We start from the raw sequence: 25,516 nt of genomic DNA on the forward strand, positions 1-25,516 counted from the left end.
CACTGTTATCAACAGAAAACATCATATTGCCGCAGTGATCACAACAGGCCTTGACCACACTTAGCAACCTATTCACCTGCTGCTGGTGGATTTTCCTTCCTACACTCCCGATAAGCCTGGAACCCAGGCTTCACTGTCATTCTGAATTGTGCTTCTCTGTCTAGCCTTGCTGTCTGGAACCCCATCCCCAAAGGCAGTGAATCCCTCTCCTACACATCACCCTCCTCTGCCCATGAACGGCTGCATGTCAGCATGAGGATGAGCAAGAATCTATCTTTTTCTCCTAGGGTTTAAAAATATATAATATTTCTTAGAGGCAACATATCATCCAGAAATCAACCACAAGGTTGATAATGTGAATACTTTCCAAGCTTGAAGACAGTCCAGGGTCACGGAGTATGTTGTCCGTGTAGTATATGGGCTGGGCAGGGCAGTACCCAGCTGGGTTTTCCATTCTCCCTTGGTCAGCCCTCATGTCTCCCCCAGAATCCAGGTTTTATAGAGGAGACATTTCCTTTAATATCACCAGCACCAAATCAAGAAATCCAGCTCGTTGGTACCATTGCACTGTGGACTTTACAAAAAGAGAAAATGCCCAGTGGTTTCAGGTGAGTGACAGAAGACGGCTTACCAGGGTGGGGTGACTGGCCAACTTTCCCTCAGCTCTGGTCTTAGGGACTCCTGCAGCTGCATGGGTCTCTGTGATCCCGTGGTAACACTGCCTTGGGCCCCTCTTTTGTAGGCTGAATTGAATTATTGTTCTGCTAATGAAAGTTTGGCATTGTTTGATCAAAGTCTCCACTTACCTTTCTTGGGAACATGTTGACCAAGAGTAGCTAGCTGCTTTCTCAAAGAGTGGGAAAGAACTAGGGTGAGGGCTCAGAATGTGTGATGCCCTAAAGGTCAGGCTGGACCTCTCCTCTCTACCTACCTCTTCTGCTCAGGGCACAACCTCCAAAAGTTGGGACATTACCCTTAGAAGTTAATTTAAATTCTAGTTAGTTCTTTGAGACTGTTTTTTAGTCCCCGAGGTCATTTAAAACTCAGAAAGTATGTGTCCTTGGCTTAGAAACTTTGTATCCTTCTGGGATAACATCCCTAAGATCCAATTATCTGGAAGGCACTAGAAGAAGTTAGCTAGCTACTTCTTTTCATCATTTCCTTCCCTCTCTTCTCCTTCTGAACAACATAATTGGTCAGTAGTGTCCAAAACTGTTTAGCAATTATGCAAGTCTCCAAGATCCTCTCTCCAAGATCTTCAGTGCTATGGCCAAGTCCTCTTAGCCCTGCCAGCCTATGCTGGTGCAGTGGTTTGGGGGAGATATCTGAGTGAAAAATTACATTACATTTTTATCCTGTTAAGTTAAGCACTGTGAAGCAAACGGCTATGATCTCGCTTAGTCCTCATTGGGCATCCAATAAAATGATTGTCCATCTGGTTGTTTATCCCTTGACCTCATAGGAGTCACTGACTGAGTGTGACCCAAGGCTAGAGAATGGGCTCATTGCTGTGGAACAATCTCTATGCGCTGTAAATATATATTACTTTTCATTGGTTAATAAAGAACTGGCTGGTGGTCCCGATGAAAAACTCCACTTACAAATGGCATCCAAACATCTGGCACCTACATTCATCCGAGAAAGCTTTTTAAAAAAGGTTCTAAACACACTAAAATGGAGCCAAACTCAGCTTCCTAATCTCATATCTCCCCCGTTGGTCTCTGTAGAAATACATCTCCCCGCCGCTGCATATGGGCTTGAGCCACCAGCGCAAGCCTCACCAGTATGCCATGAGCTAAGTCACATGGCAGGTTCTGGCAGTTGCTCATGCAGGCCTTGGTGCAGAGAGGCATCTCCTGGCCATTGCCTGTGGGATGGAGTCAGCGACCAACTGCCATGAGCTAGTACCATACACTAAATTGAGCAGTGCTGGCGGTTGACATAATTTAAGATTCATCTCATGTGATCAAAAAGCAACACAGATGCTCAGTAAAGACAGATACAGATGGGGGGGAAAACCCTCTAAATTGGTTACAATGTGTTTAAAAATATACATAGGCTTGGGAGAGAAAAAAAATATACAGTCATAGATTTAAAAATAATAAAGTGAAGTCCTTAAAAAAGGAGTAAAGTTAAATTTTAAAAAAATCGTCCCATCAAGATAGGAAATCCACAGGGAGTCTGGCTCCTGTGTGTTATTGTGCTGTCTTTGAAACTTTTGACTCTGATAAACAATGGACAGCTGCTGAAACACATTGGATTATGGAGGCTGCTGGTTTAAACCAACCTATGTTTTAAAAATATCTCAACTTCAAAATGGAAGTCAAAAGATGATGAGAGGCTAGGGATTCATTCCAGGTTGATACGGGTCAGGTTTGATTGGGGAAAATCCTGAAAATCCTGGATACAGACATAAAGAAATAAACCTAGAAAAACTACAAAATGTGTAACATATATTTTACCTGCTCAAACATAAAACTAAAAATCATCTTTGGCTGGCTTGTGTACAACACAATCTATTCTTGTATTAATGCAGATATGTATGTTACCTTAAAAGTTTATCTATTTTCAGAGCAAGGGGACCAGACACCAATAAAAATGGATGGCCGAGGTGATTCAGCATCTCAAAATGCCTCTGTTGCAGTTTCCTCAGAATTCTGCACCCAGAACAGCTTCAAGGCTGCTGGCTGAGATGGTCCAGCCTCCCAGACTACTCCAGCCAAGACTTAACTGTAGTGAGCCGGACAGGATCGCCATTACAAGATGGCGCCGACATCCTGTCTTGTTGGAAATAAACAACTCCATATTTGGCTAAGCCTTTGAGAGCTGCGTGTCCCCCGCTTCCCGCATGCGTGGTGGATAAGGGTCCCTGGGCCTATCCTGATGCAGTCTGGTGTCAGCTGTTGGTGTCAGCCAATCACAGGGCGACCCATGTGCCATTTTCCAGATATAAGCAGCTGCCTTAGTGCACTTGGGCCCCCTTCGCTTCATGCTCTCTCTCAACCAAGGGCACTCCAATAAAGTGTGATCTGAGAAGAATCCTCGTGTGGTGGTTGTTCTTTCTCGCTGGTCGAGAAGTCCGCCGCACTTAACTATTACTCTAAATTTTCTCAGGGTGCCATGCCCCCAAATAACAGAAAGCTATCTTGCGAAAACAACGCCCACATTTCCAAAAGATTGGTTGTGGGTGTTTGTCATCATTTAAAGGGGGTTAGTTATAAGTTGTTATAGATCATAGTCAGGAAAAAAGCTAAACAAAGGAGTTAAAGTTGAAGATCTCTTTCTAAAAGAAAAAAGGGGGATATAACATAAAAATGATGAGATAAAAGGGTTAATGATTTAATCTACTTTAATTAAAAAAGAACTATTAATCTCAAAATATTTTACATTGGTATGAATTTTGGTTTATTGATACAAATTTAAAGTTATTTCTACTATCCTATATGTATATTTCTACTCTTGTTTGTGGTATTATGCCTATAAAACTCATTTTAAAATGTAATGTATAATTAAGGAATACAGGCTAGTAATTTGTCATCTATAATAATCAAACTTGTAGTCATATTAGATGTATTTTCAAGGTTAAACAAATATATTTAGATAGACAGATGGTCTTCAAACACTTCAAAGACCTACAGAATCTGGTGGTAAAAATGTTTTAATAATATAAGACTTTTCTTAACAGTGAGACATGTCTGCTCCTGACAGCACCAATTTACTTCAGAGAGGATGATGGCTATTGAAGAAACTCCATATGAAGTTTGTTTACTTTGTGGCAAAAGCTAACCAATGGGCAAAGAAACTGCCATTGACTCAATTGCTGACAGTTTACTGTCCAAGCTGAACCAACAGGATGCAAAATAAAGGAACTGCCAGACTTGGCCAAGACAAGGTACTACAGCCCTTCAAAATTCCCTGCTTCTCAGAAATGTCTGACATCTAGATATAGTAGGCCTGTAGGCCAAAGATGGATGCTGCAATATTACAGAAGAACTTTGGGTAACTGTCCACGCAGCCAGATGTCCCTGTTTTTAGGTAAGAGTATACCCTTCTGGGCCTTTGATGGAGTTAAGAATAAATAATTCAAGTTTCCCTTAGTTATGATAACAAATAAATTAGGTATAAAACTTTAGGCTCACAGAGATAAGAGAGATAATAGAGTGTTTTCTCTAATTCTGCCTAATACAAATGGATTGGTTGTTGTAACTTTAATTCTTACTTGATATCTATTTTGTTATATATAGTTTTACTATGTTAAAGTTAAAACCTTCCTTTTTAACTAGACAAAAGGGGGAAATGTTGTGGAACAATCTTTGTACACTGTGACTACGTATTACTCTCATTGGTTAATAAAGAGCTGACTGACGGTCCCAATGAAAAACTCCACCTGCAGTTCATTCCTTTATTCTGTAAACTTTTCATTTTTATGCATCAATTAATTAAGTTTTGAGACAAAGTCTCATGTAGCTCAGGCTCCTGGCTGGCTTTAAACTCCTGAATTTCCTGCCTCCCCCCTCACAAGTGTGGGGATTCTAGGCTTGGGGCACCATACCCAGTTTCAGTGAACATGAGCCTGTACTCCAATGAAATGGAAACCTGTACTTAGAGCCAGGGCTGGCCATTCGGGGAGTGCGCCCTCCAGTAGCAAGGAGGCAGGAATGGCAAGGTGGCTGGGGATAGGGCAGCTGCCTCACTTGGAATCAATCCATCCTCAGCATTGGAAAACGGGCAGGAGAGAGGAGGTATGGAAGGGAGAAGAGAAGTGAAGGGGAAAGAAAAGAAAGATTGATTTACCAAATGGGAAAAGCTGTGCTTGGGTAAAGATTAGACTGCCTGGCTGCTGGGAAATTGGGGAGGAGGCAGTGCCACACCTTCTAGTGTGGAGCGTGCACTAACTGGCTCACTGGAGGGGCATACCTCCCACCTCCAGTCCCGATGGGGGGAAGCCCTGCATCCTGCACAACCAGGAGATACTTGGGCTTCGATTTATCAAGACCAAGTTTAATGTGTCAGACATCCTATTCCACACACGTGTGTGTGTGTGTGTGTGTGTGTGTGTGTGTGTGTGTGTAATTGTGTTTTGCCAAGGATAAGTAGTCTGAACCCCAGGTCCAAGCATTTCCGGAATTGATGGTTACATTTGTTGCATTCTCCTTAAGACAAATGTGGGCCCGACATCCCCTTGGAGGTCACATACCTTCCCATGTTTCTCGGGAAGGTTTCAATGCAGCTTGAAGAATTTACAGATTCGGCCGGGAATCATGAGGAACAGTGTACCTCCAAGAAAGGAAAGAAGCAAAGTCTAGAAGCGGGTGCAGTAAGGTCAGGGTGAGGGGAGGGGCCAAAGCTCCGCCTCCTGCAGGCCCAATGCCAAGTGGAGGAATGAGGATCACAGGTGAGTCTGGCTGTCTGAATGCTCAGCTAGCAAACCGTCCTTGCCCGGGTCACAGGTCTGTCCTAGGTAGCCTAGCTCCCCTGACTTTCCACGTCTGTCTCTGAGAACCTACTTATTTTGTTTCCTTGCTCTGTACCAGGACAAACTTCAGTCACAGGGACCCACTTGACCCAGGGGGGCAGCAAGCACACAGGTTGTCCAGTGGCAAAGAACCCCTCAGTCTGTCTCTCGGGGATCTTGAGATGCTAACACATTGATATAAGGAAGGGAGGGAGAAGGGACAGCAGGTAATACAGAAGGCAAAGGCTGGAAGCCTAAGTTGGAACAGCGGAGATTGGGGCGTAAGGACGGGCGCAGAGTGTAATTAGTCCAAGCCAGAAGCTGAACAACAAGGCACAGGTGTGTGTGTGTGCTTGTCTACTTGTTTGTGTCCTCAACAAGCAGCTCTCTTACCTTCCAAACATCAAATGGGGATATTAGAATTTGTTAGCTGTATCTCCCCACTTTCAGACGCTAGTCAAAAGTCTGGTCCACCATGCCTTTGATTAGCCTGCTGTAAAGGTAGGAGAGTTCTCACAACCCCATCTTGGGCTCAATTGTATGCTAGCGTGGCTCACAAAAATTTCATTTAATAGTTTAATTATTATTTGTTTATTTATTTATTTCTGTTCGCTTACTATATGACCATAATGCCCATGCCCACTTCATAGGCTTGCTGGGAGCAATAGAAGGCACAAGATTTGGAAAATCATTAGTGGCACCTCTCACTGACGCCAATGCTTCACTGGTATCACAAGCATAATAAATCCAATGTACCACAAACTCCTCAAACACAGAAAGGTTTACTAGTCATTTATTTATTCGCAGACACTAATGTGGTACATAATTCAGAAATTATGTACCAAAGATCCAGAACCAACCCTGTAGCTGCAGCACCCCTGCCTGTCCACACAGGGCTTCTCCTCATCTTCTGTGAGGCTAAGCTTTCAAGACTCAGGGTCTGGTTTGTGGGGGACAGAAACCAGCCACTTCTATTCACTGGCTAGAGTTATCATAAGACAGACGAAGGAAAGAAAAGCACGCTAATTTATTCAATATAACTGTTCCTGACGTGCAGGCTTTTTTTCTTAAAAAAAAAAAAACTTCACGGACTGGAGAATGGCTCAGTAGTTTAAGAGCATTGGAGCCTTCTTCTGGCCTCTGTGGGTACCATGCAGATACACACAGGCAAAACACCCATACCCATGAAATTAATGAACCTAAACAGTTTTATTCTTACTTTTAGTTATGTGTCTATGTGTATGCTCAGGCATGTGAGTGCAGGTGCCCTCAGAGGCCAGAAGAGGGTGTCCAGTCCCCTGGAGCTGCAGTTAGAGGCGGCTGTGAACCACCTGACATAGATGATGGGACCCGAACTTGAGTCTTCTGGAAGAGCAGCGTGTGCTCCTAACTCCTGAGCCATCTCAGCTCTCCAGCCCTTCTGCAGCTGTATTCTTGTCGTTTTGTTTGTCTTTCAAGACAGGGTTTCTCTGTGTAGCCTTAGCTGTCCTAGCTGTTCTGGAACTTGCTCTGTAGATCAGGCTGGCCTCAAACTCACAGAGATCTGACTGCCTACTGAGTGCTGGGATTAAAGGCGTGCACCACCACTGTCCAGCTTCCCTGGGGAGTTTTTATAAGAGGAAGAAAGGCTTACTCTGAATGTTCATTTAAGAAAGTTTGATAGAAAATGGAAAGTAGTTGTGAATTATACTGCAGGAGGGAGAATAACTAATAACTAATATAGTTAGTTATTAGGAAGCAGTCAGATCACTTGGCAACCTGTGTTAGCTGGTTTTATATCAACTTGACACACAAATTAGAATTATCTAAAAGGAGGGAACCTCAACTGAGAAAAAGATCTGGCTGTAAGGTATTTTCTTAATTCATGACTAATAGGGAGGGTCTGCCCCCCTCTGGGTGTGTCCATCTCTGGGCTGGTTGTCCTGGATTCTACAAGAAAACAGGCTGTGCAAGTCAGGGCAAGCCAGTAAGCGGCACCCCTCCATGGCCTCCGCATCAGCTCCTGCCTCCAGGTTCCTGCCCTGTTTGAGTTCCTGTCCTGGCTTCCTTTGATGACGCACAGTGATATTAAAGTGTAAACCAAATAAACACTCTCCTTTCCAGTTTGCTTTTTGGTCATGGTGTTTCATCAAAGCAATAGGAACCCTAACTAAGACACACCCTTATGGCTTTAAAAGCATTTGTGCTAAGTTTGTTTCTCTCTCTCTCTCTCTCTCTCTCTCTCTCTCTCTCTCTCTCTCTCTCTGTGTGTGTGTGTGTGTGTGTGTGTCTGTGTGTGTGTGTACATGTGCCTGCTTGCACACACAGGGCTCACACAAAGGTAAGAGAATAACTTGTTGAAGTAGATTATTTCCTACCATATGCGTTCCGGGTATTGAACTCAGGTCACCTTACTGAGTCATCTTTTTGGTCTCCACTCCTAACTTTTAATTTCTCTTTTCTGAGACAAGGTCTTGTGATGTAGCCCATACTAGCCTTGAAATGTGATCCTCCTGCCTCATCCTCTCAAGTTCAGGGGTCACAGGCATGTACCACAACAGGAAGAAGAGTGAGAGAAGGTACTAGGTGCTTTCCTGTGCATTCTTGTTAATCAGCTTTTAATAACTGAACGATATGACCGAGAAGGTCAACTTATAAAGAGAAAATGGTTCAGAGACGGGGGCGGGGTTCTCGTGTAGCCAGTTCTGATCTATAGGGCCAAGCATGACTTTGAACTTCTGATCCTCCTGCCTCCACCTTCTGAGGGCTAGTTTACAAACACAAGCCATCATACCCATTTAGGTGATGCTGGAAAATGGAGCCAGAGATTCCCGCATGTTAGGCACTCTACCTTCTGAGCCACACGCCTGGCCCCGAGAAAATGTTTTTAGCTCACAGGCTTCAGCCCACGGTTATTTGGCTTCTGGACCTGTGGCAAGCCGACTGGCCATGGTGGGGAGGATGTGGTGGAGGACAGCCACTCACCCCGTGCTCAGCATGCAGTGTCTCCTCCAGTCCCATGCCTAGACCAGCACACCCGCCACTAGGTTCTGCCTCTTCAGGTTTCTACCAGCTCAGTAGTACCAAGATGGGATTAGGTGAACAGCAATGTCTCCTGGGGGACATTTCAGATCCAAATTGTAAGTGCCATCCTCAGTTTAAAACACTTAGTAGCCCAAGAGTTCGTATTTGGGGAGCATGTCCTGAACCTGGCAGGTATTTTAGCCTTCACTGGCTCATCTCTCCTCTGTGCCTGCTATCCAGATAGCTCTCTAAATCTCACCTTCTCTAACTTCTAAGTGTTTCCCAAGGCTACCATGGCTTCCATGCCTATTAGTTTTCATCCTGGACTACGTAGGTCTGCACACCCTGCAGTCCCCTGCCTCCCGGACAGCTTTATAGCCCACTCAGTCATATCTGGTCTTCCCATAATTCCACTCTGCTGGTACTTCTCTAAGGACAGTGCCCCACTTCTGTCCCTGTGCCTCCCATCCACCCTGATGTGTCTGTAGCAGAGAGATGGTCTGTGGTGATGGGAAGGTTGGCGGGGAGATGGGAGGTTGGTGATGGTGGGGAGAGTCAGCAGGTCAGTGGATGGATGGGGAGACCCAGTGGGTGACCGGGCAAACCGCATCAAGATCCCCAAGGCTCAGCTTTTCTTACGTGTAGGTTCTCTGAGGTGACAGAGTCACCTTGAATCAATCCTTGGGATAAACCCCAGGAGGATTCTGGGAACCCAGCACCCGAGAACTTTGTTGAGCTGAACTTTGTGTTGAGAGGAAGCTCCAGGTAGATTTCCACGTGTTTAATTGGGCTCAACTCAGAGCCTCTCACTAAACTTTAAATTGCTTCTGGGATGGGACCTAGCCCCACAGCAACCCTGTCCTAAGCTCCGTGGAGAATCTGGAGCCCCTGAGAGCAGGGTGGAGCACAGAGCTGCTGGGTCTAGTGGCTGGGTGTGGTTCACTGGTCCCAGCACAGCACCTGTGGGTTGGGGACCCCAGGGAACCTCGGACTCGAGAATCAGTACCCCCCTCTCCATGCCGCTGAGCCCTAAGCTCAGGCATGAGCTTGTAAGGCCAAGATTGCATCTTGGAGTCCCTGACCTTCAGAGTCATGTAGAGAAGCAGGAGGGGAGACAATAGTTAAAGAGTTTATGTCATGACAAGACTGCACATCGAGCTGGTGCTGGGACACCTCTGAGAGACGGGTCTTGCTTGGCCTGCTTGGTTATGGCCGGGTAGCACCCAGATGGGCAGGTGACTCAGAGCTAGTCACCTGTCCTCACCTTGGTACACTGGCCACATTGCCAGCCCACCAGTCTGCTCCCGGAAGTGATGAACACAGCTTGATTGGACCCCACACTGGGTAAGTTCGAGATTACTCCTGGGTCAGCTCTCCTCTAGCTGAAGGGAGGTGCATGGAGTGGGCTGGGCTAGGATTGGATGGACAAGACAGCGATTTGCTCCGCTCTGAAGGTTGCAGCTTGCAAAGGAGCAGGTAGGTATGCTTGTAAGGGCCTGGGAGGCTGACTTAGGATCAGTGAGAGAAAGAAGTTAGAGCAAGGCAGATTTTATGTCCCCAAAGCACTCTATCAATCCAGACTTCCTGACCAAGGTACTGCACCCCACCCCTCAAACATTTGAGCAAGATTACAAAACCAGCATGGAGAAGACCCCTATGAAGGAGACTTCAGTGACTGGATTGGCAATCTGGGGAAATTTTGCCTTCTGATGGCTTTTCTTAAGACGTTGTTCCTTATCCCCAAACTACTGATCTACTGAGATTCTGAACACTATCATGACTGACTAGGAAACACACACACACCACCACCACCATCCTTAGGACCACATGCAAGCCTCAAACCCCTCCTGACCTCTGTACTGCTCCAACTCTGTCCTGACAGGGGCTGAGACAGGTTAGTGACATTTCTAGGCCTGCTGTCTATCAGTGCTTGGGGTGTTTGTTTGTTTTGTTATTTTTTGAGACAGGGTTTATCTGTGTAGCCCTGGCTATCCTAGAACTCCCTCTGTAGACCAGGCTGGCCTGAAACTCAGATTTCAGCCTGCCTCTGCCTCCCAAGTGCTGGGATTAAAGGTGTGCACCACCATGCCCAGCTGTGTCTTTTTTTAAAGACGTGTTCTCACTATGTATGTAACCCAGACTGTCTTCAAACTCATGATCTAGCCTTAGCCTCCTGAGTGGTGAGATTATAGGTGTGCACCACCATGCTTGGCAAAGAGATTTAAAATATGTGTGTGTGTGTGTGTGTGTGTGTGTGTGTGTGTGTGTGTGTGTATCAAACAAATTAGAAACAGATTGCCAAGAGTTTTGTTGTTATTTATATTAAGTGAGCTTTTTTGTTTGTTTTATTGGTGGTGGTGCTGTTTTTCAAAACAGGGCCTATCTACATAGCTCTGGCTCTCCTGGAACTTGCTCCATAGACCAAGCTGGCCTCAAACTCAAAGAGATCCACCTGCCTATACTTGGATGATAAGCATATGCTACCACACGAACTGGTTTTGGTTTGTTGAGACCAGGCCTCATTCTGTAGCCTGGTCTTGAACTCATGATCCTTCTGCCTGCTCAATTCTCTAGATTTATAGGCTTGAGTCACCACACCCTGCAATCAGGTAGGTTTTTGTTTGTTTTGTTTTTTAAGCTTTCCAGTTTTATTCTAACTTCTTATTTGTTTTTAAAATTAGCTGATAAAGTAATAGATTTTCATATGGATTTTTAAATACACATTTCATTTCTACTCATCTCCTTGTCCCCCTTACCCCCTTCCCTCTTCCACTTTGTTCTACCACTATCCCCAGGCCTCTACCCTTAAACCCCCCACCCCCTGTAAGTCGCATGGGTTCCTTTCTCGCTTCCTGGCCCTTTCCCATGCTTGCTCTCAGTTGTTTGCTCTGTTTAACAATCAGAGGCTAGTATTCGCTATGAGAGAGAACATATGACATTTATGTCTGAGCCTAGGCTACCATGCTTAAAATAATATTTGTCCACTAATCAATTTTCCTGAAAATTTCATTTTTCTTTATGACTGAATAAAACTCTACTGTGTGTATGTACCACATTGACATCAGGGTTTAGGTATTTGTTTGTTTAGATTTAGTTAGTTAGTTAGTTGGTTGGTTAGCCTTTTTGAGACAGGGTCCTACTAGCCTTGCCTGGCCTGGAACCCTCTATGTAGGCCAGCATGGCTTTGAACTTGTAGCTATCTTCTTGCCTCTGCCTCTCAAGTGCTGTTTACAGGCATGTACTATGCTTGAAATCAGTGCATATAACCGGTAGTAGGCAGCCAGCTCACACATCACTTTGTCTCTCCTGTGCAGGGTCTATGACAGTTGGTGTTCTGAAGCAATTTGGAAGCAGAATTGTGACCATCTGTGGCACAGGTGCTGGCTCCGGGAGGCAGAACAGGTTTGCACATGTGTGTGTCTGCAAACCTCCAAATGGTGTGGGAAGGCCTTTTTTCTTGCGTTTTCTTCTTCCCAGTTTCAGTGTGGGGACTCAAGGGCCCACCCTTCCGGAGCTAAAAATGTGGATTTTGAGGAGGCCCCAACAATCAGGTAAGGCTCTATATCTCTGGCCACATTTCCAAGCAGTTAAGATGCAGCTAGGCATGGTCATGAGGGAAACAGGGGAAAATCTCCTTCTCCCAGCCTGCATTGCTCAGGGGACAGGGACTCTTTGACTTAGAGACAGAGCTGGAGGGAAGGCTCAATGGTTAAGAGTTCATATTGCTTTCCTGGAGGCCCTGGGTTGGTTGTCTGTACCCACATCAGGCAGCTCACAACTGCCTTTAACTCCAGGTTCAGAAGAGCCAATGCTCTCGTCTGGTCTCTGTGGCACACAGACAGCCACTCAAACACACACACACACACACACACACACACACACACACACACACACACAGAGAGAGAGAGAGAGAGAGAGAGAGAGAGAGAGAGAGAGAGAACCATTAAGAAGGTAGAAAACTTTATGTTTTTAAACAAGTATATTCTCAGTGTAGGAACTAAAATTATAACTGAACTTGGTGTGTGAGAAAGACCCAGGTTCAGAAGTACAGGCAAGAAGCTATGTAATGGCCAGGGTCACTGAACTGTGATTGCCCAAGGTCTCCAAACATGCGGCACACAGAATTATCCTCAGGGTGGTCCTGCTCTCCTATAACATGCAGGAAACAGCATATATCAACATTCGACATTACTTTAGCTGTCCAAGCAGTATTAACTACAGAGATATCATTTACATCACTAAATTTAATTTTTTTCCAGGTCTGCCACATAGATGGGCTTTTAGACAACTTGGCCCTACGGTTGAATCTCAGAGAGTTTTTGTTTTGTTTTGGAACAAGGCCTGCCTGACTATGTAGCTGAGCTGGCTTCTAACTTGCAGGCCTACCTCAGCCCCCCAAGTGCTGGGATGAAAGGTCTACACCACCAGCCCTTCCTCAGAAGCCAGTTTCTGGATGCTATGAAAGGCATCGTGTGTTGACTCCAGCAAGTCAAATAATGAGCGTGCATTTTCTGCCTTCGGTATTCCTCGGGATGAAAGACAGAGTTTGAAATGGAAGTAGCCAACCAGTCCACAGTGACAGAATTTGTACTGCTAGGCCTCTCTGCCCACCCAACACTGGAGAAAACGTTCTTTGTGCTCATCCTGTCAATGTACCTGGTGATCCTGCTGGGCAACGGGGTCCTCATCCTGGTGACCATCCTTGACGCCCACCTGCACACGCCCATGTACTTCTTCCTGGGGAACCTCTCCTTCCTGGATATCTGCTACACCACCTCCTCGGTCCCCCTGGTCCTGGATGGCTTCCTCACTCCCAGGAAAACCATCTCTTTCTCAGGCTGTGCAGTACAGATGTTTCTCTCCTTTGCCATGGGAGCCACGGAGTGTGTGCTCCTGGGCATGATGGCGTTTGATCGCTATGTGGCCATCTGCAACCCCCTTAGGTACCCAGTGATCATGAGCAAGGCTGCCTATGTGCCCATGGCTGCCGGCTCCTGGGTGGCTGGTGGTGCCAACTCCTTGGTGCAGATCTCCCTTGCGGTACAGTTGCCTTTCTGTGGGGACAATGTCATTAATCACTTCATCTGTGAGATCCTGGCTGTCCTGAAGTTGGCCTGTGCTGACATTTCAATCAATGTCATCAGCATGGGGGTGGCCAACGTGATCTTCCTGGGGGTCCCAGTTCTGTTCATCTTTGTCTCCTACATCTTCATACTCACCACCATCCTGAGGATCCCCTCCGCTGAGGGGAGGAGGAAGGCCTTCTCCACCTGCTCTGCCCACCTCACTGTGGTCATCGTCTTCTATGGGACCATCCTCTTCATGTACAGGAAGCCCAAGTCCAAGGACCCCCTGGGGGCAGACAAGCAGGACCTTGCAGACAAACTCATCTCCCTCTTCTATGGACTTCTGACCCCCATGTTAAATCCCATTATCTACAGCCTGAGGAACAAGGATGTTAAGACGGCTGTAAGGGACCTGGCAAGTCACAGATGCCTCACCTAGAGAGGGAGGGACATAGCCTATAACCCACACGTTCTGATGGCTCTCACTTGAGAATCTTCATGCAAAGTAGTGTCAGCTGACAGACAAGTTTCCTTAGAGCCAATCAGAGTGTGGTCCACAGACTGACATCACCTGGGAGCTTATTGGCATACAGAGTCCCCAGGCCCACAGCCATTGACTGGGAATCTTCATTTTAACAAGATTCTCCTGGGGATTTATATGCTTTCTAAACCTGGAGAAGTCTCGGTTAGGAGTATGGACTGGAGGCTATGGTGTGTTGTCTGGATCCCTACTCCTGCCCAGAGATGAAGTGTTCATTGCATCACCACTGGGTCTGTCAGTGACTGACAACATTCGTTGGGTTTCTCTACAGCGCCGCCCCCTACTAAGGAGAGCTACCACACCCACGGTCATGGTCTCTTCTCAGGTTGGCCCACTCTGTAACCCGTCAGCAGTAATACAAAGGCTTAGGTCTCCCGTTTATCCCCAAAAGCCATGCTGCAAGCACTTCTCCGTGGCAGCCCGTGTTCTCCCTCTGCTCCCTTCAACAGCTCCCACAGAACACGTCCATCAGAATCAGCTTCAGGGAAAGCCAGCCTGCGACACAGAACAACCAGCACAGGTGTGTGAACAGTGTGCGTGTCACCCCTGTGTGCCCTTTGCGGCCATTGTCTGTGCTTAGAGAAAAAAAGTCACTCCCTCAAAAGCATTTGCTAAATGAAATCCTCTTAATTGTTTTAAAGACAGAGTCTTAGGATGCAGCCCTGGCTGGCCCTTCACACACAGTGCTGAGCTTGAAAGTCCCACGAATAAGGACTCTTAAGACACCCAGGTGACTTTGCCAATGCTGCCCTTTAACTTGCCTTCCCCTTGCTTGAAGACAGGGGTTCATGTGTTGCTGTGGGTTGCATGTGCTGAACATCCTTATAAAACTGGGCTAAGGTGAGGACTCAGATGGGAGAAACATTGGCCTCCAAGAAAGTGGAAGCTGTCTCTGGATTGAGGCATGAGTGGGCTGAGGGCTGAGGGCCTTCATTTCCTTAGAGAGGTGGCAAAGCCCTGGTCAAGCTAAATCCACACACTTCTGTGGCAGCTCTGTGCACCTCCCCTGTGGCACCGTGGGAGAGGGTGCCTATGTTCTTCAGGTGACAAAGATGCTTGGGAAACTGATGCCAACCTCCTTCTCCTCACCAAGAAATTATTAGTACTAGGGCTTTTCTAAGGATTTAATTTACTTTTTTACTTGTGTATGCATGTGAGTGTGTGTGTGTGTGTGTGTGTGTGTGTGTGTGTGTATCAGTGCAGGTGCCCAGGGGAAGCAGAGGATACAGGAGAGAGCAGCCGATGCCCTGGAGCTGGAGTTACAGGCTATTGTGTGGTCTGAGCCCCCTGACTCGGCTGCTAGGATACTCGAGACTTGCTCTTAGCCACTGAGGTATCTCTCCAACCTTATTCTTTTAATTTTTCAAAAGGTATGCATGGGGTAGTTTCATGTAGCCCAGGCTGGCCTCAAACTCTCTATGTAGTTCCTTCTACCTCCATCACTCAAGTGCTGAGACTTTAGGAAGCCACGGTCTGTTTTTATTAGCAAAGCCCACTACTTTCTTCTAAGGCCAGTGCTCATGGGTTGCTTTAACAGAAGCAAAGCTCCAGTTCAGAGCTCATTCTTCTGCCTCCCTGCCCCTCCCTCCCTTTCTCCTTCCTTCCCTCCCTGCCTCCCTTCTCATTCATTCTGAGAAAAGCTTCCAATCCCTGGCCCTGTGTAAAGAGACACACATGTATCCCATACCAACTGACGCTCAGCTCTCCGGCCCCAGATGAGGAAATACTTGGTTGAAGGGCTTTGACTAAGCAGGCCTTAGCAAAATTCTAGTCACCCTCTGGACTTCTGATGTCAGAGCTACTCCTGTCTGAGACTAGATCCTGTGGATCCCTCTCCAGCCCCAGTGCTTTTTCTGCCGTCATGGTCTCTGTTTGGATGTGCTACACTGTAGCCGCAGGGAAGGTTGCCCCAATCTATGGCAGAAAGAGTCCCTTCCTTACTGGGATCCAAGATGCAGGCAGAGTCCCTGCTGACTGAGAGGATGGATACCTACCATCCTCCCTGACCATCATGGCACGAAGCTTGCTCACGTTAGATCAACTGAATTAGTTAATAATGTTTAGTTATAAATAGTAGGAACCCAAAGTTGAGCCAGTTTAAACAAAGGACTGTATTTATTGTTTATTCACTATTTACATTTCACAGATCCATCGTGTACGTGTATGTGCATGCACGTGTGTGTGCATGTGTGTGCATGTGTGTGTGTGTATCATAGGTGCCATGGTGCATGTGTGGAGGTCAGGGGACAACTTGGAGTTGTTTCTCTCGCCACACGGGTCCCAGGGATTGAACTCAGGTTGTCAGGCTTAACAGCAGGTGCCTTTACCCACTGAGCTGTCATGTCAGCCCCTAGTCATTATTTTATTTTGTGTTAGTTTATTTTATTAGAGATAGAGTCTGGTTATGTAGCCCAGACTGTCCTGAACCTACATTCTGTCTGCTTCTATATCCTGAGTGCTTAGCTTATAGGCATGTAGCATGATGCCCGACTACAACTGTCATCTTACTAATGTATGTGACCAAACAGTGGGAGGGTAGAGAGGCTGGCCCACAATAGACAGGAACAAAAAATAATAAATTCTGCGCAGGAATTCTCTGACTCCTTCTCTTCCTCCTTCTAGGAGAAATGATTTATCTAAATTCTCTACAAAAGATATAACAAAGAGTAGCCCTATTTGAAAATTGATTGACAAGTTATTTTTGGTTTTTATTGTATATTCATGTTGCTCAACGTATCTGTCTGCATTGTAGAATAGGCTGCATTGTACATTGAGATATTTAAGCAATTTTCAGGTATAGGATGTATTGTCATTAACTATGGTCACTAATCATAATGTGCCGTAGAGAACATAAACCCATTTGTCTCATCTAATGGAAAGCTTGTATCTTTGGATCAACACTTCCTCAGCCACCACCTCCAGTCACGACACTACTCTGTTATGGTTTGAATGTATAATGTCCCCCACCTGCTCATGTGTCTGAACAGCTGGTCCCCAGCTGGTGGCACTGTTCTGGGAGGTTGTGGAACCTTTGGGATTCTCACCAAGCTATCAAGAGTGGGTCCCAGGAACGGGTGATAGGAACTAGGAGATCCCAAGCTCTATCTGACTGGTCAGCCTAGCCAAAGTGGAGAGTTTCTGGATCAGGGAAATCTTATCTTAAGATCCTAACCCAGTACAACAGAGAAAGATGCCCTGTGTCTTCCTCTGGCCTCTGGATTGTGGATACAGGGATGTGCACCCAAACTCTCATGTGCTAGTAACACACACACACACACACACACACACACACACACACACACACACACACACACACCACACGTTTGAAGTCACTGATCACATGATTAACTCAATGTTCAGTTTTTTGAAGGAATAACAAACTATTTTCCAAGTGACTCTAGATAATATTCGTCCCCACCAGAAGCTTAGAAGGATTCCATTCTCTTCACACTTTGTCACTGCTCATCAATGGCATCCTGGTTCTGATGTGATGTTACCAGGTCAGGGTGCGGAGGGTTTACATCTTCCTGATGAGGGGTGACGTTGAACTACTTTTCCTGTGTGTCAGCTGGTTTGAGTTTTGTCTGTTTGATTGTGTTGAGACAGAGTTTCAATGTAGGATCATGGCTTGCCATGCCCCTGCCTCCACAGTGTTAGCGTTACAGTGTGCAAACCATGTCCCTGCCTCCTCAGTGTTAGTGTTACAGGTGTGCACACCATGTCCCTGTCTCCACAGTGCTGATGTTACAGGTGTGCACACCATGTCCCCGTCTCCACAGTGCTAGTGTTACAGTGTGCACACCATGTCCCTGCATCCTCAGTGCTGATGTTACAGGTGTGCACACCATGTCCCTGCCTCCTCAGTGCTGGTGTTACAGGTGTGCACACCATGTCAATGCCTCCTCAGTGCTGGTTTAACAGTGTGCACACCATGTCCCTGCATCCTCAGTGTTAGTGTTACAGGTGTGCACACCATGTCCCTGCATCCTCAGTGCTGGTGTAACAGGTGTGCACACCATGTCCCCGTCTCCACAGTGTTAGTGTTACAGTGTGCACACCATGTCCCTGCATCCTCAGTGCTGGTGTTACAGGTGTGCACACCATGTCCCTGCATCCTCAGTGCTGGTGTTACAGGTGTGCACACCATGTCCCTGCCTCCTTAGTGCTGGTGTTACAGGTGTGCACACCATGTCCCCGTCTCCACAGTGCTGATGTTACAGGTGTGCACACCATGTCCCTGCATCCTCAGTGCTGATGTTACAGGTGTGCACACCATGTCCCTGCATCCTCAGTGCTGGTGTTACAGGTGTGCACACCATGTCCCCGTCTCCACAGTGCTGGTGTTACAGGTGTGCACACCATGTCCCTGCCTCCTCAGTGTTAGTGTTACAGGTGTGCACACCATGTCCCTGTATCCTCAGTGTTAGTGTTACAGGTGTGCACACCATGTCCCTGCATCCTCAGTGTTAGTGTTACAGGTGTGCACACCATGTCCCTGCATCCTCAGTGCTGATGTTACAGGTGTGCACACCATGTCCCTGTATCCTCAGTGCTGGTGTTACAGGTGTGCACACCATGTCCCTGCATCCTCAGTGCTGGTGTTACAGGTGTGCACACCATGTCCCCGTCTCCACAGTGCTAGTGTTACAGTGTGCACACCATGTCCCTGCATCCTCAGTGCTGGTGTTACAGGTGTGCACACCATGTCCCTGTATCCTCAGTGCTGGTGTTACAGGTGTGCACACCATGTCCCCGTCTCCACAGTGCTGATGTTACAGGTGTGCACACCATGTCCCTGCATCCTCAGTGCTGGTGTTACAGTGTGCACACCATGTCCCTGCATCCTCAGTGCTGGTGTTACAGGTGTGCACACCATGTCCCCGTCTCCACAGTGCTAGTGTTACAGGTGTGCACACCATGTCCCTGCCTCCTCAGTGCTGGTGTTACAGGTGTGCACACCATGTCCCCGTCTCCACAGTGCTAGTGTTACAGTGTGCACACCATGTCCCTGCATCCTCAGTGCTGGTGTTACAGGTGTGCACACCATGTCCCTGCATCCTCAGTGCTGGTGTTACAGGTGTGCACACCATGTCCCTGCCTCCTCAGTGCTGATGTTACAGGTGTGCACACCATGTCCCCGTCTCCACAGTGCTAGTGTTACAGTGTGCACACCATGTCCCTGCATCCTCAGTGCTGGTGTTACAGGTGTGCACACCATGTCCCTGCATCCTCAGTGCTGATGTTACAGGTGTGCACACCATGTCCCTGCCTCCTCAGTGCTGATGTTACAGGTGTGCACACCATGTCCCTGCATCCTCAGTGCTGGGGTTACAGGTGTGCACACCATGTCCCTGCATCCTCAGTGCTGGTGTTACAGGTGTGCACACCATGTCAATGCCTCCTCAGTGCTGGTGTTACAGTGTGCACACCATGTCCCTGCCTCCTCAGTGCTAGTGTTACAGGTGTGCACACCATGTCCCTGCCTCCTCAGTGCTGGTGTTACAGGTGTGCACACCATGTCCCTGCCTCCTCAGTGCTGGTGTTACAGGTGTGCACACCATGTCCCCGTCTCCACAGTGCTGGTGTTACAGGTGTGCACACCATGTCCCTGCCTCCTCAGTGCTGATGTTACAGGTGTGCACACCATGTCCCTGCATCCTCAGTGCTAGTGTTACAGGTGTGCACACCATGTCCCTGCATCCTCAGTGCTGGTGTTACAGGTGTGCACACCATGTCCCCGTCTCCACAGTGTTAGTGTTACAGTGTGCACACCATGTCCCTGCATCCTCAGTGCTGATGTTACAGGTGTGCACACCATGTCCCTGCATCCTCAGTGCTGGTGTTACAGGTGTGCACACCATGTCCCCGTCTCCACAGTGCTAGTGTTACAGTGTGCACACCATGTCCCTGCATCCTCAGTGCTGGTGTTACAGGTGTGCACACCATGTCCCTGCCTCCTCAGTGCTGGTGTTACAGGTGTGCACACCATGTCCCTGCATCCTCAGTGCTGATGTTACAGGTGTGCACACCATGTCCCTGCCTCCTCAGTGCTGATGTTACAGGTGTGCACACCATGTCCCTGTATCCTCAGTGCTGATGTTACAGGTGTGCACACCATGTCCCTGTATCCTCAGTGCTGATGTTACAGGTGTGCACACCATGTCCCTGCCTCCTCAGTGCTGATGTTACAGGTGTGCACACCATGTCCCTGCCTCCTCAGTGCTGATGTTACAGGTGTGCACACCATGTCCCTGCATCCTCAGTGCTGATGTTACAGGTGTGCACACCATGTCCCTGCATCCTCAGTGCTGATGTTACAGGTGTGCACACCATGTCCCCGTCTCCACAGTGCTGGTGTTACAGGTGTGCACACCATGTCCCTGCATCCTCAGTGCTGGTGTTACAGGTGTGCACACCATGTCCCTGTCTCCTCAGTGCTGGTGTTACAGGTGTGCACACCATGTCCCTGCCTCCACAGTGCTGGTGTTACAGGTGTGCACACCATGTCCCTGCATCCTCAGTGCTGGTGTTACAGGTGTGCACACCATGTCCCTGCATCCTCAGTGCTGGTGTTACAGGTGTGCACACCATGTCCCTGTATCCTCAGTGCTGGTGTTACAGGTGTGCACACCATGTCCCCGTCTCCACAGTGCTAGTGTTACAGTGTGCACACCATGTCCCTGCATCCTCAGTGCTGGTGTTACAGGTGTGCACACCATGTCCCTGCATCCTCAGTGCTGGTGTTACAGGTGTGCACACCATGTCCCTGTATCCTCAGTGCTGGTGTTACAGGTGTGCACACCATGTCCCTGCATCCTCAGTGTTAGTGTTACAGGTGTGCACACCATGTCCCTGTATCCTCAGTGCTGGTGTTACAGGTGTGCACACCATGTCCCTGCATCCTCAGTGCTGATGTTACAGGTGTGCACACCATGTCCCTGCATCCTCAGTGCTGGTGTTACAGGTGTGCACACCATGTCCCTGCCTCCTCAGTGCTGGTGTTACAGGTGTGCACACCATGTCCCTGCATCCTCAGTGCTGGTGTTACAGGTGTGCACACCATGTCAATGCCTCCTCAGTGCTGGTGTTACAGTGTGCACACCATGTCCCTGCCTCCTCAGTGCTGGTGTTACAGGTGTGCACACCATGTCCCTGCATCCTCAGTGCTGGTGTTACAGGTGTGCACACCATGTCCCTGCATCCTCAGTGCTGGTGTTACAGGTGTGCACACCATGTCCCTGTATCCTCAGTGCTGGTGTTACAGGTGTGCACATTATGTCCCTGCATCCTCAGTGCTGGTGTTACAGGTGTGCACACCATGTCAATGCCTCCTCAGTGCTGGTGTTACAGTGTGCACACCATGTCCCTGCATCCTCAGTGCTGGTGTTACAGGTGTGCACACCATGTCCCTGCATCCTCAGTGCTAGTGTTACAGGTGTGCACACCATGCCCCTGCCTCCTCAGTGCTGGTGTTACAGGTGTGCACACCATGTCCCTGCATCCTCAGTGTTAGTGTTACAGGTGTGCACACCATGTCCCTGCATCCTCAGTGCTGGTGTTACAGGTGTGCACACCATGTCCCTGCCTCCTCAGTGCTGGTGTTACAGGTGTGCACACCATGTCCCTGCATCCTCAGTGCTGGTGTTACAGGTGTGCACACCATGTCAATGCCTCCTCAGTGCTGGTGTTACAGTGTGCACACCATGTCCCTGCCTCCTCAGTGCTGGTGTTACAGGTGTGCACACCATGTCCCTGCATCCTCAGTGCTGGTGTTACAGGTGTGCACACCATGTCAATGCCTCCTCAGTGCTGGTGTTACAGGTGTGCACACCATGTCCCTGCCTCCTCAGTGCTGGTGTTACAGTGTGCACACCATGTCCCTGCCTCCTCAGTGCTGGTGTTACAGTGTGCACACCATGTCCCTGCCTCCTCAGTGCTGGTGTTACAGGTGTGCACACCATGTCCCTGCATCCTCAGTGCTGGTGTTACAGTGTGCACACCATGTCCCTGCATCCTCAGTGCTGGTGTTACAGGTGTGCACACCATGTCCCTGCATCCTCAGTGCTGATGTTACAGGTGTGCACACTATGTCCCTGCCTCCTCAGTGCTGGTGTTACAGGTGTGCACACCATGTCCCTGCATCCTCAGTGCTGGTGTTACAGGTGTGCACACCATGTCCCTGCATCCTCAGTGCTAGTGTTACAGGTGTGCACACCATGCCCCTGCCTCCTCAGTGCTGGTGTTACAGGTGTGCACACCATGTCCCTGCATCCTCAGTGCTGGTGTTACAGGTGTGCACACCATGTCCCTGTATCCTCAGTGCTGGTGTTACAGGTGTGCACACCATGTCCCTGCCTCCTCAGTGCTGGTGTTACAGGTGTGCACACCATGCCCCTGCCTCCACAGTTCTGGTGTTACAGGTGTGCACACCATGTCCCTGCATCCTCAGTGCTGGTGTTACAGGTGTGCACACCATGTCCCTGTATCCTCAGTGCTGATGTTACAGGTGTGCACACCATGTCCCTGCATCCTCAGTGCTGGTGTTACAGGTGTGCACACCATGTCCCTGCATCCTCAGTGTTAGTGTTACAGGTGTAAACACCATGTCCCTGCATCCTCAGTGCTGGTGTTATGGGTGTGCACACCATGCCCCATTACTTCTATTTTTGGAGAAACTAAACTGAGACCACTGCCTGTCCTGAGTGTGGCACATGCCTGTGACCCCAGTGTTTGGAAGGTCAATGCAGGAGGATTGGAACTTCAGGATCATCCTCGGTAATTAGCAAGTTTGGAGGCAGCCTATGCTACAAGAAACCTAGTCTCAAAAAGCAAGGGGACAAACAAAAACCCTATGACTAGACTTAATTGTTGATTTTTTATATAAAGAGCTTTTACTTGCCAATGAGCACAGTAATTGTTGGCTCCTAAATAATCCATTCCCATAGCATACTATCTACAGTTTTAAATTTTACTTAAATTTTTGAAAATTTTTATTTATGTGTACACATATACACATCTGCCATGTGTATCTAGGTGCCCTCAGAGGCCAAAGAGGAGGTGGATCCCCTTTATCTAGTGTTAATTTTCTTTTTAATGCTTTTTATTAATGCCTCCAGGTGTATTGTCTGCATGTGTGTCTGTGTCATGGGGTGCCGGCGTCCACAGAGGCAGAAGATGCCATCTGAGCCCTTAGAACTGTAAGCTGCCAGGTAGGTCCTGGGAACTGTACCAGGATCTGCAAGAGCAGCCAGGGCTCTTAACCACTGAGCCACCTCTCCAGCCCCTCCCCCTTTAAAGTAAGAGTGTAAAGGCTTTTACAAAAGGATCAGAATGAAGACCTCATCCAATTTTAGACAGGCATCTGGTTTATCTTCCTAACATTTGAGGACAGCAATTTATTTCATTAATTTGCCCTTAATGGGTCCATTCAACCACTCAACTAAGTTCAGGCTGCGTAATTTATTTACCTATTTAAATTGTGTATGTCTGTATGTTTGTGCAAGCTTGTTCTGAGGGGGTGGACAGGTGTGTGGGGGTGCACGTGCACCTGGGGGCTGGAGGACAACCTCTGGTGTCACATCGAAGGAATGCTGTCCACCTAACTTTGGGACAGGCTCTTTCATTCACGTGGAGTATGCCAAGTGAGCTAGTCTGGTTGGGCCCCATAGATCTGCCTATCTCTGCCTCCTCAGTGCTGAGATTTCAAGTATGAGCAACCGTACCAGGCTTTTCTACATGGGTTCTGGGGATCGAACGCAGGTCCCGCGGCTTGCAAGACAAGAGCACTAGACTAAACCATCTCCCCAGCTCCAGTTTGCACAGTTTAAATAAAGCTGAGATAACTTCAGGGTCATCAGTTGGCTTCTTTGTGCTGCTTGCAGCTGGGAGGGATGCCTGCCCTGTACAGCCAGCAACCTGACACGGAGGGTGGACCATGTTGTGAAGGAGATGGGTAAAGTTAGTTCAATGGGAAGGGGGAATATTAGAAGTACTTCTACAGTTCTCCAGAGGTAGCGACAACTGTTGATGGCAGTATCCATCTGTGAACTCAAGCCCTTCCTGTGTCCTTACTCACACATCCCTTGGTTGTGGGAAGGGCCTCTTTTTCACCCCCAAATCCTTAGTAGCCACCCCAGGGCCTGCCCCAAGCAAGAGGATAGTTGGGGACATTGGGACAAAGCAACCCTCAGTTCTTAGTCTCTAATGTTATCTTAAACAGCTGCTCGGGGTTACTGGATGACCAGGGTGCCTGTCTCAGCTATGGGGACCGTCATCCTTTTTGTAGTCAAAGCGCAGTTAGGATTTTGTTCTTCCCCTATTCCCAGGAAGGGAGGCAAGCATAGGACACTAGGCAGGATCTTCCTCATCTAAGGAGCACCCCTTTAGTGAGAGTTCGGATTCACACAGACCTGTCTGCTACTGTCTAATTGGATTTATGGAACATAAGCCCCCAAGCCCGGTGAGCCCTTACAGCAAATCTTAAATTGCCTCTGGGATTGAGACTGGCTCCCAAATAGAACTCTGAACTTTTCCAGGATCCTTGATAAGCCCTCTGGAGAGCCAGGTTAGGGCAGAGGGCAGAAAGCACAGAACACACAGGCCGGGCACAGTTCCAACAGCAGCTGGTAGCGGCCCCTCCAGTTGTCTTTCATTTTCTTTTTTTCCCTGGGAGTGGGGAAGGGCAGCTAGAGTCAGGAGCAATACGGGCCCCTCCAGTTACCGCCAAGTGTTTATTTCCTTCCTTTCGCTATGCCCTCTTACAGAAAACTATCTCATGAGGTAGTGAAACAGATTTGCCATGTGTTCCAGGCCAACAGAAAAGGCTGGGCCAGGCAAGAACAATAGAAGTAGGTGAAACCATCCTTTTCCTAGCCCAGGGAGCTTCCAGCCTCTGCCTCACCAGGAGCCCTTCTGCCGGGTGAGCGCCCATCCCCGCCATGGACTTGCTTGCCCAGTGGACACAGGCAGGGTTCTCTCTGTGGCCAGACCTTCTTCAGGTAGGTGAGAGGAAGAGCAGAAGTGGAACCCAAGGACAGATGGAATCCAAGGTTAGACCTGGGTTCTGCCTTCCACATCTCTCAGGTTCTTTACAGAGGGAGTCCCAGCTGGTGGCAGGGATAGGGCAGAGTGGGGGGACATAAGTGGAGGGGCAACTATAGAAGGAGAAAGTTTCTGCTTAATACAAGGCAAACTCTAATTATCAAGGCTGATTGATGAAAGAATGAGGGACGTGAGATACATATCAGGTGTTCAAAAACAATTGGGACTTTTTCTCCTGGAAGAATCATGTGGTTGAGGAAGAGCAGTTACTTCACGGAGTCCTTGGCACAGCGTACCTCTCCTTTGCATCGAGCTGTCTCTGCGGTGGCTTACATCTCTTTTGCACAGCGCTAACATCTCTCAAAGCAGATCTCTTTTCCCAGATACTCCCGATGCCTACAGCCCAGCTTC

The 25,516-nt window shown here is 48.1% G+C and overlaps 1 protein-coding gene across 1 annotated transcript; it reads left to right on the forward strand.

Annotated features, from left to right (window-relative positions):
* Window positions 1-13,009: 13,009 nt before the first annotated feature.
* On the forward strand, window positions 13,010-13,963 carry LOC142847364 (olfactory receptor 13C7-like). Its single transcript, XM_075968069.1, has one exon. It carries the CDS (start codon window positions 13,010-13,012, stop codon window positions 13,961-13,963), a length of 954 nt encoding a protein of 317 aa, XP_075824184.1.
* Window positions 13,964-25,516: the final 11,553 nt, after the last annotated feature.

This window comes from Microtus pennsylvanicus, chromosome 3 (genome assembly GCF_037038515.1).
Source record: "Microtus pennsylvanicus isolate mMicPen1 chromosome 3, mMicPen1.hap1, whole genome shotgun sequence".
Classification (NCBI taxonomy): domain Eukaryota; kingdom Metazoa; phylum Chordata; class Mammalia; order Rodentia; family Cricetidae; genus Microtus; species Microtus pennsylvanicus.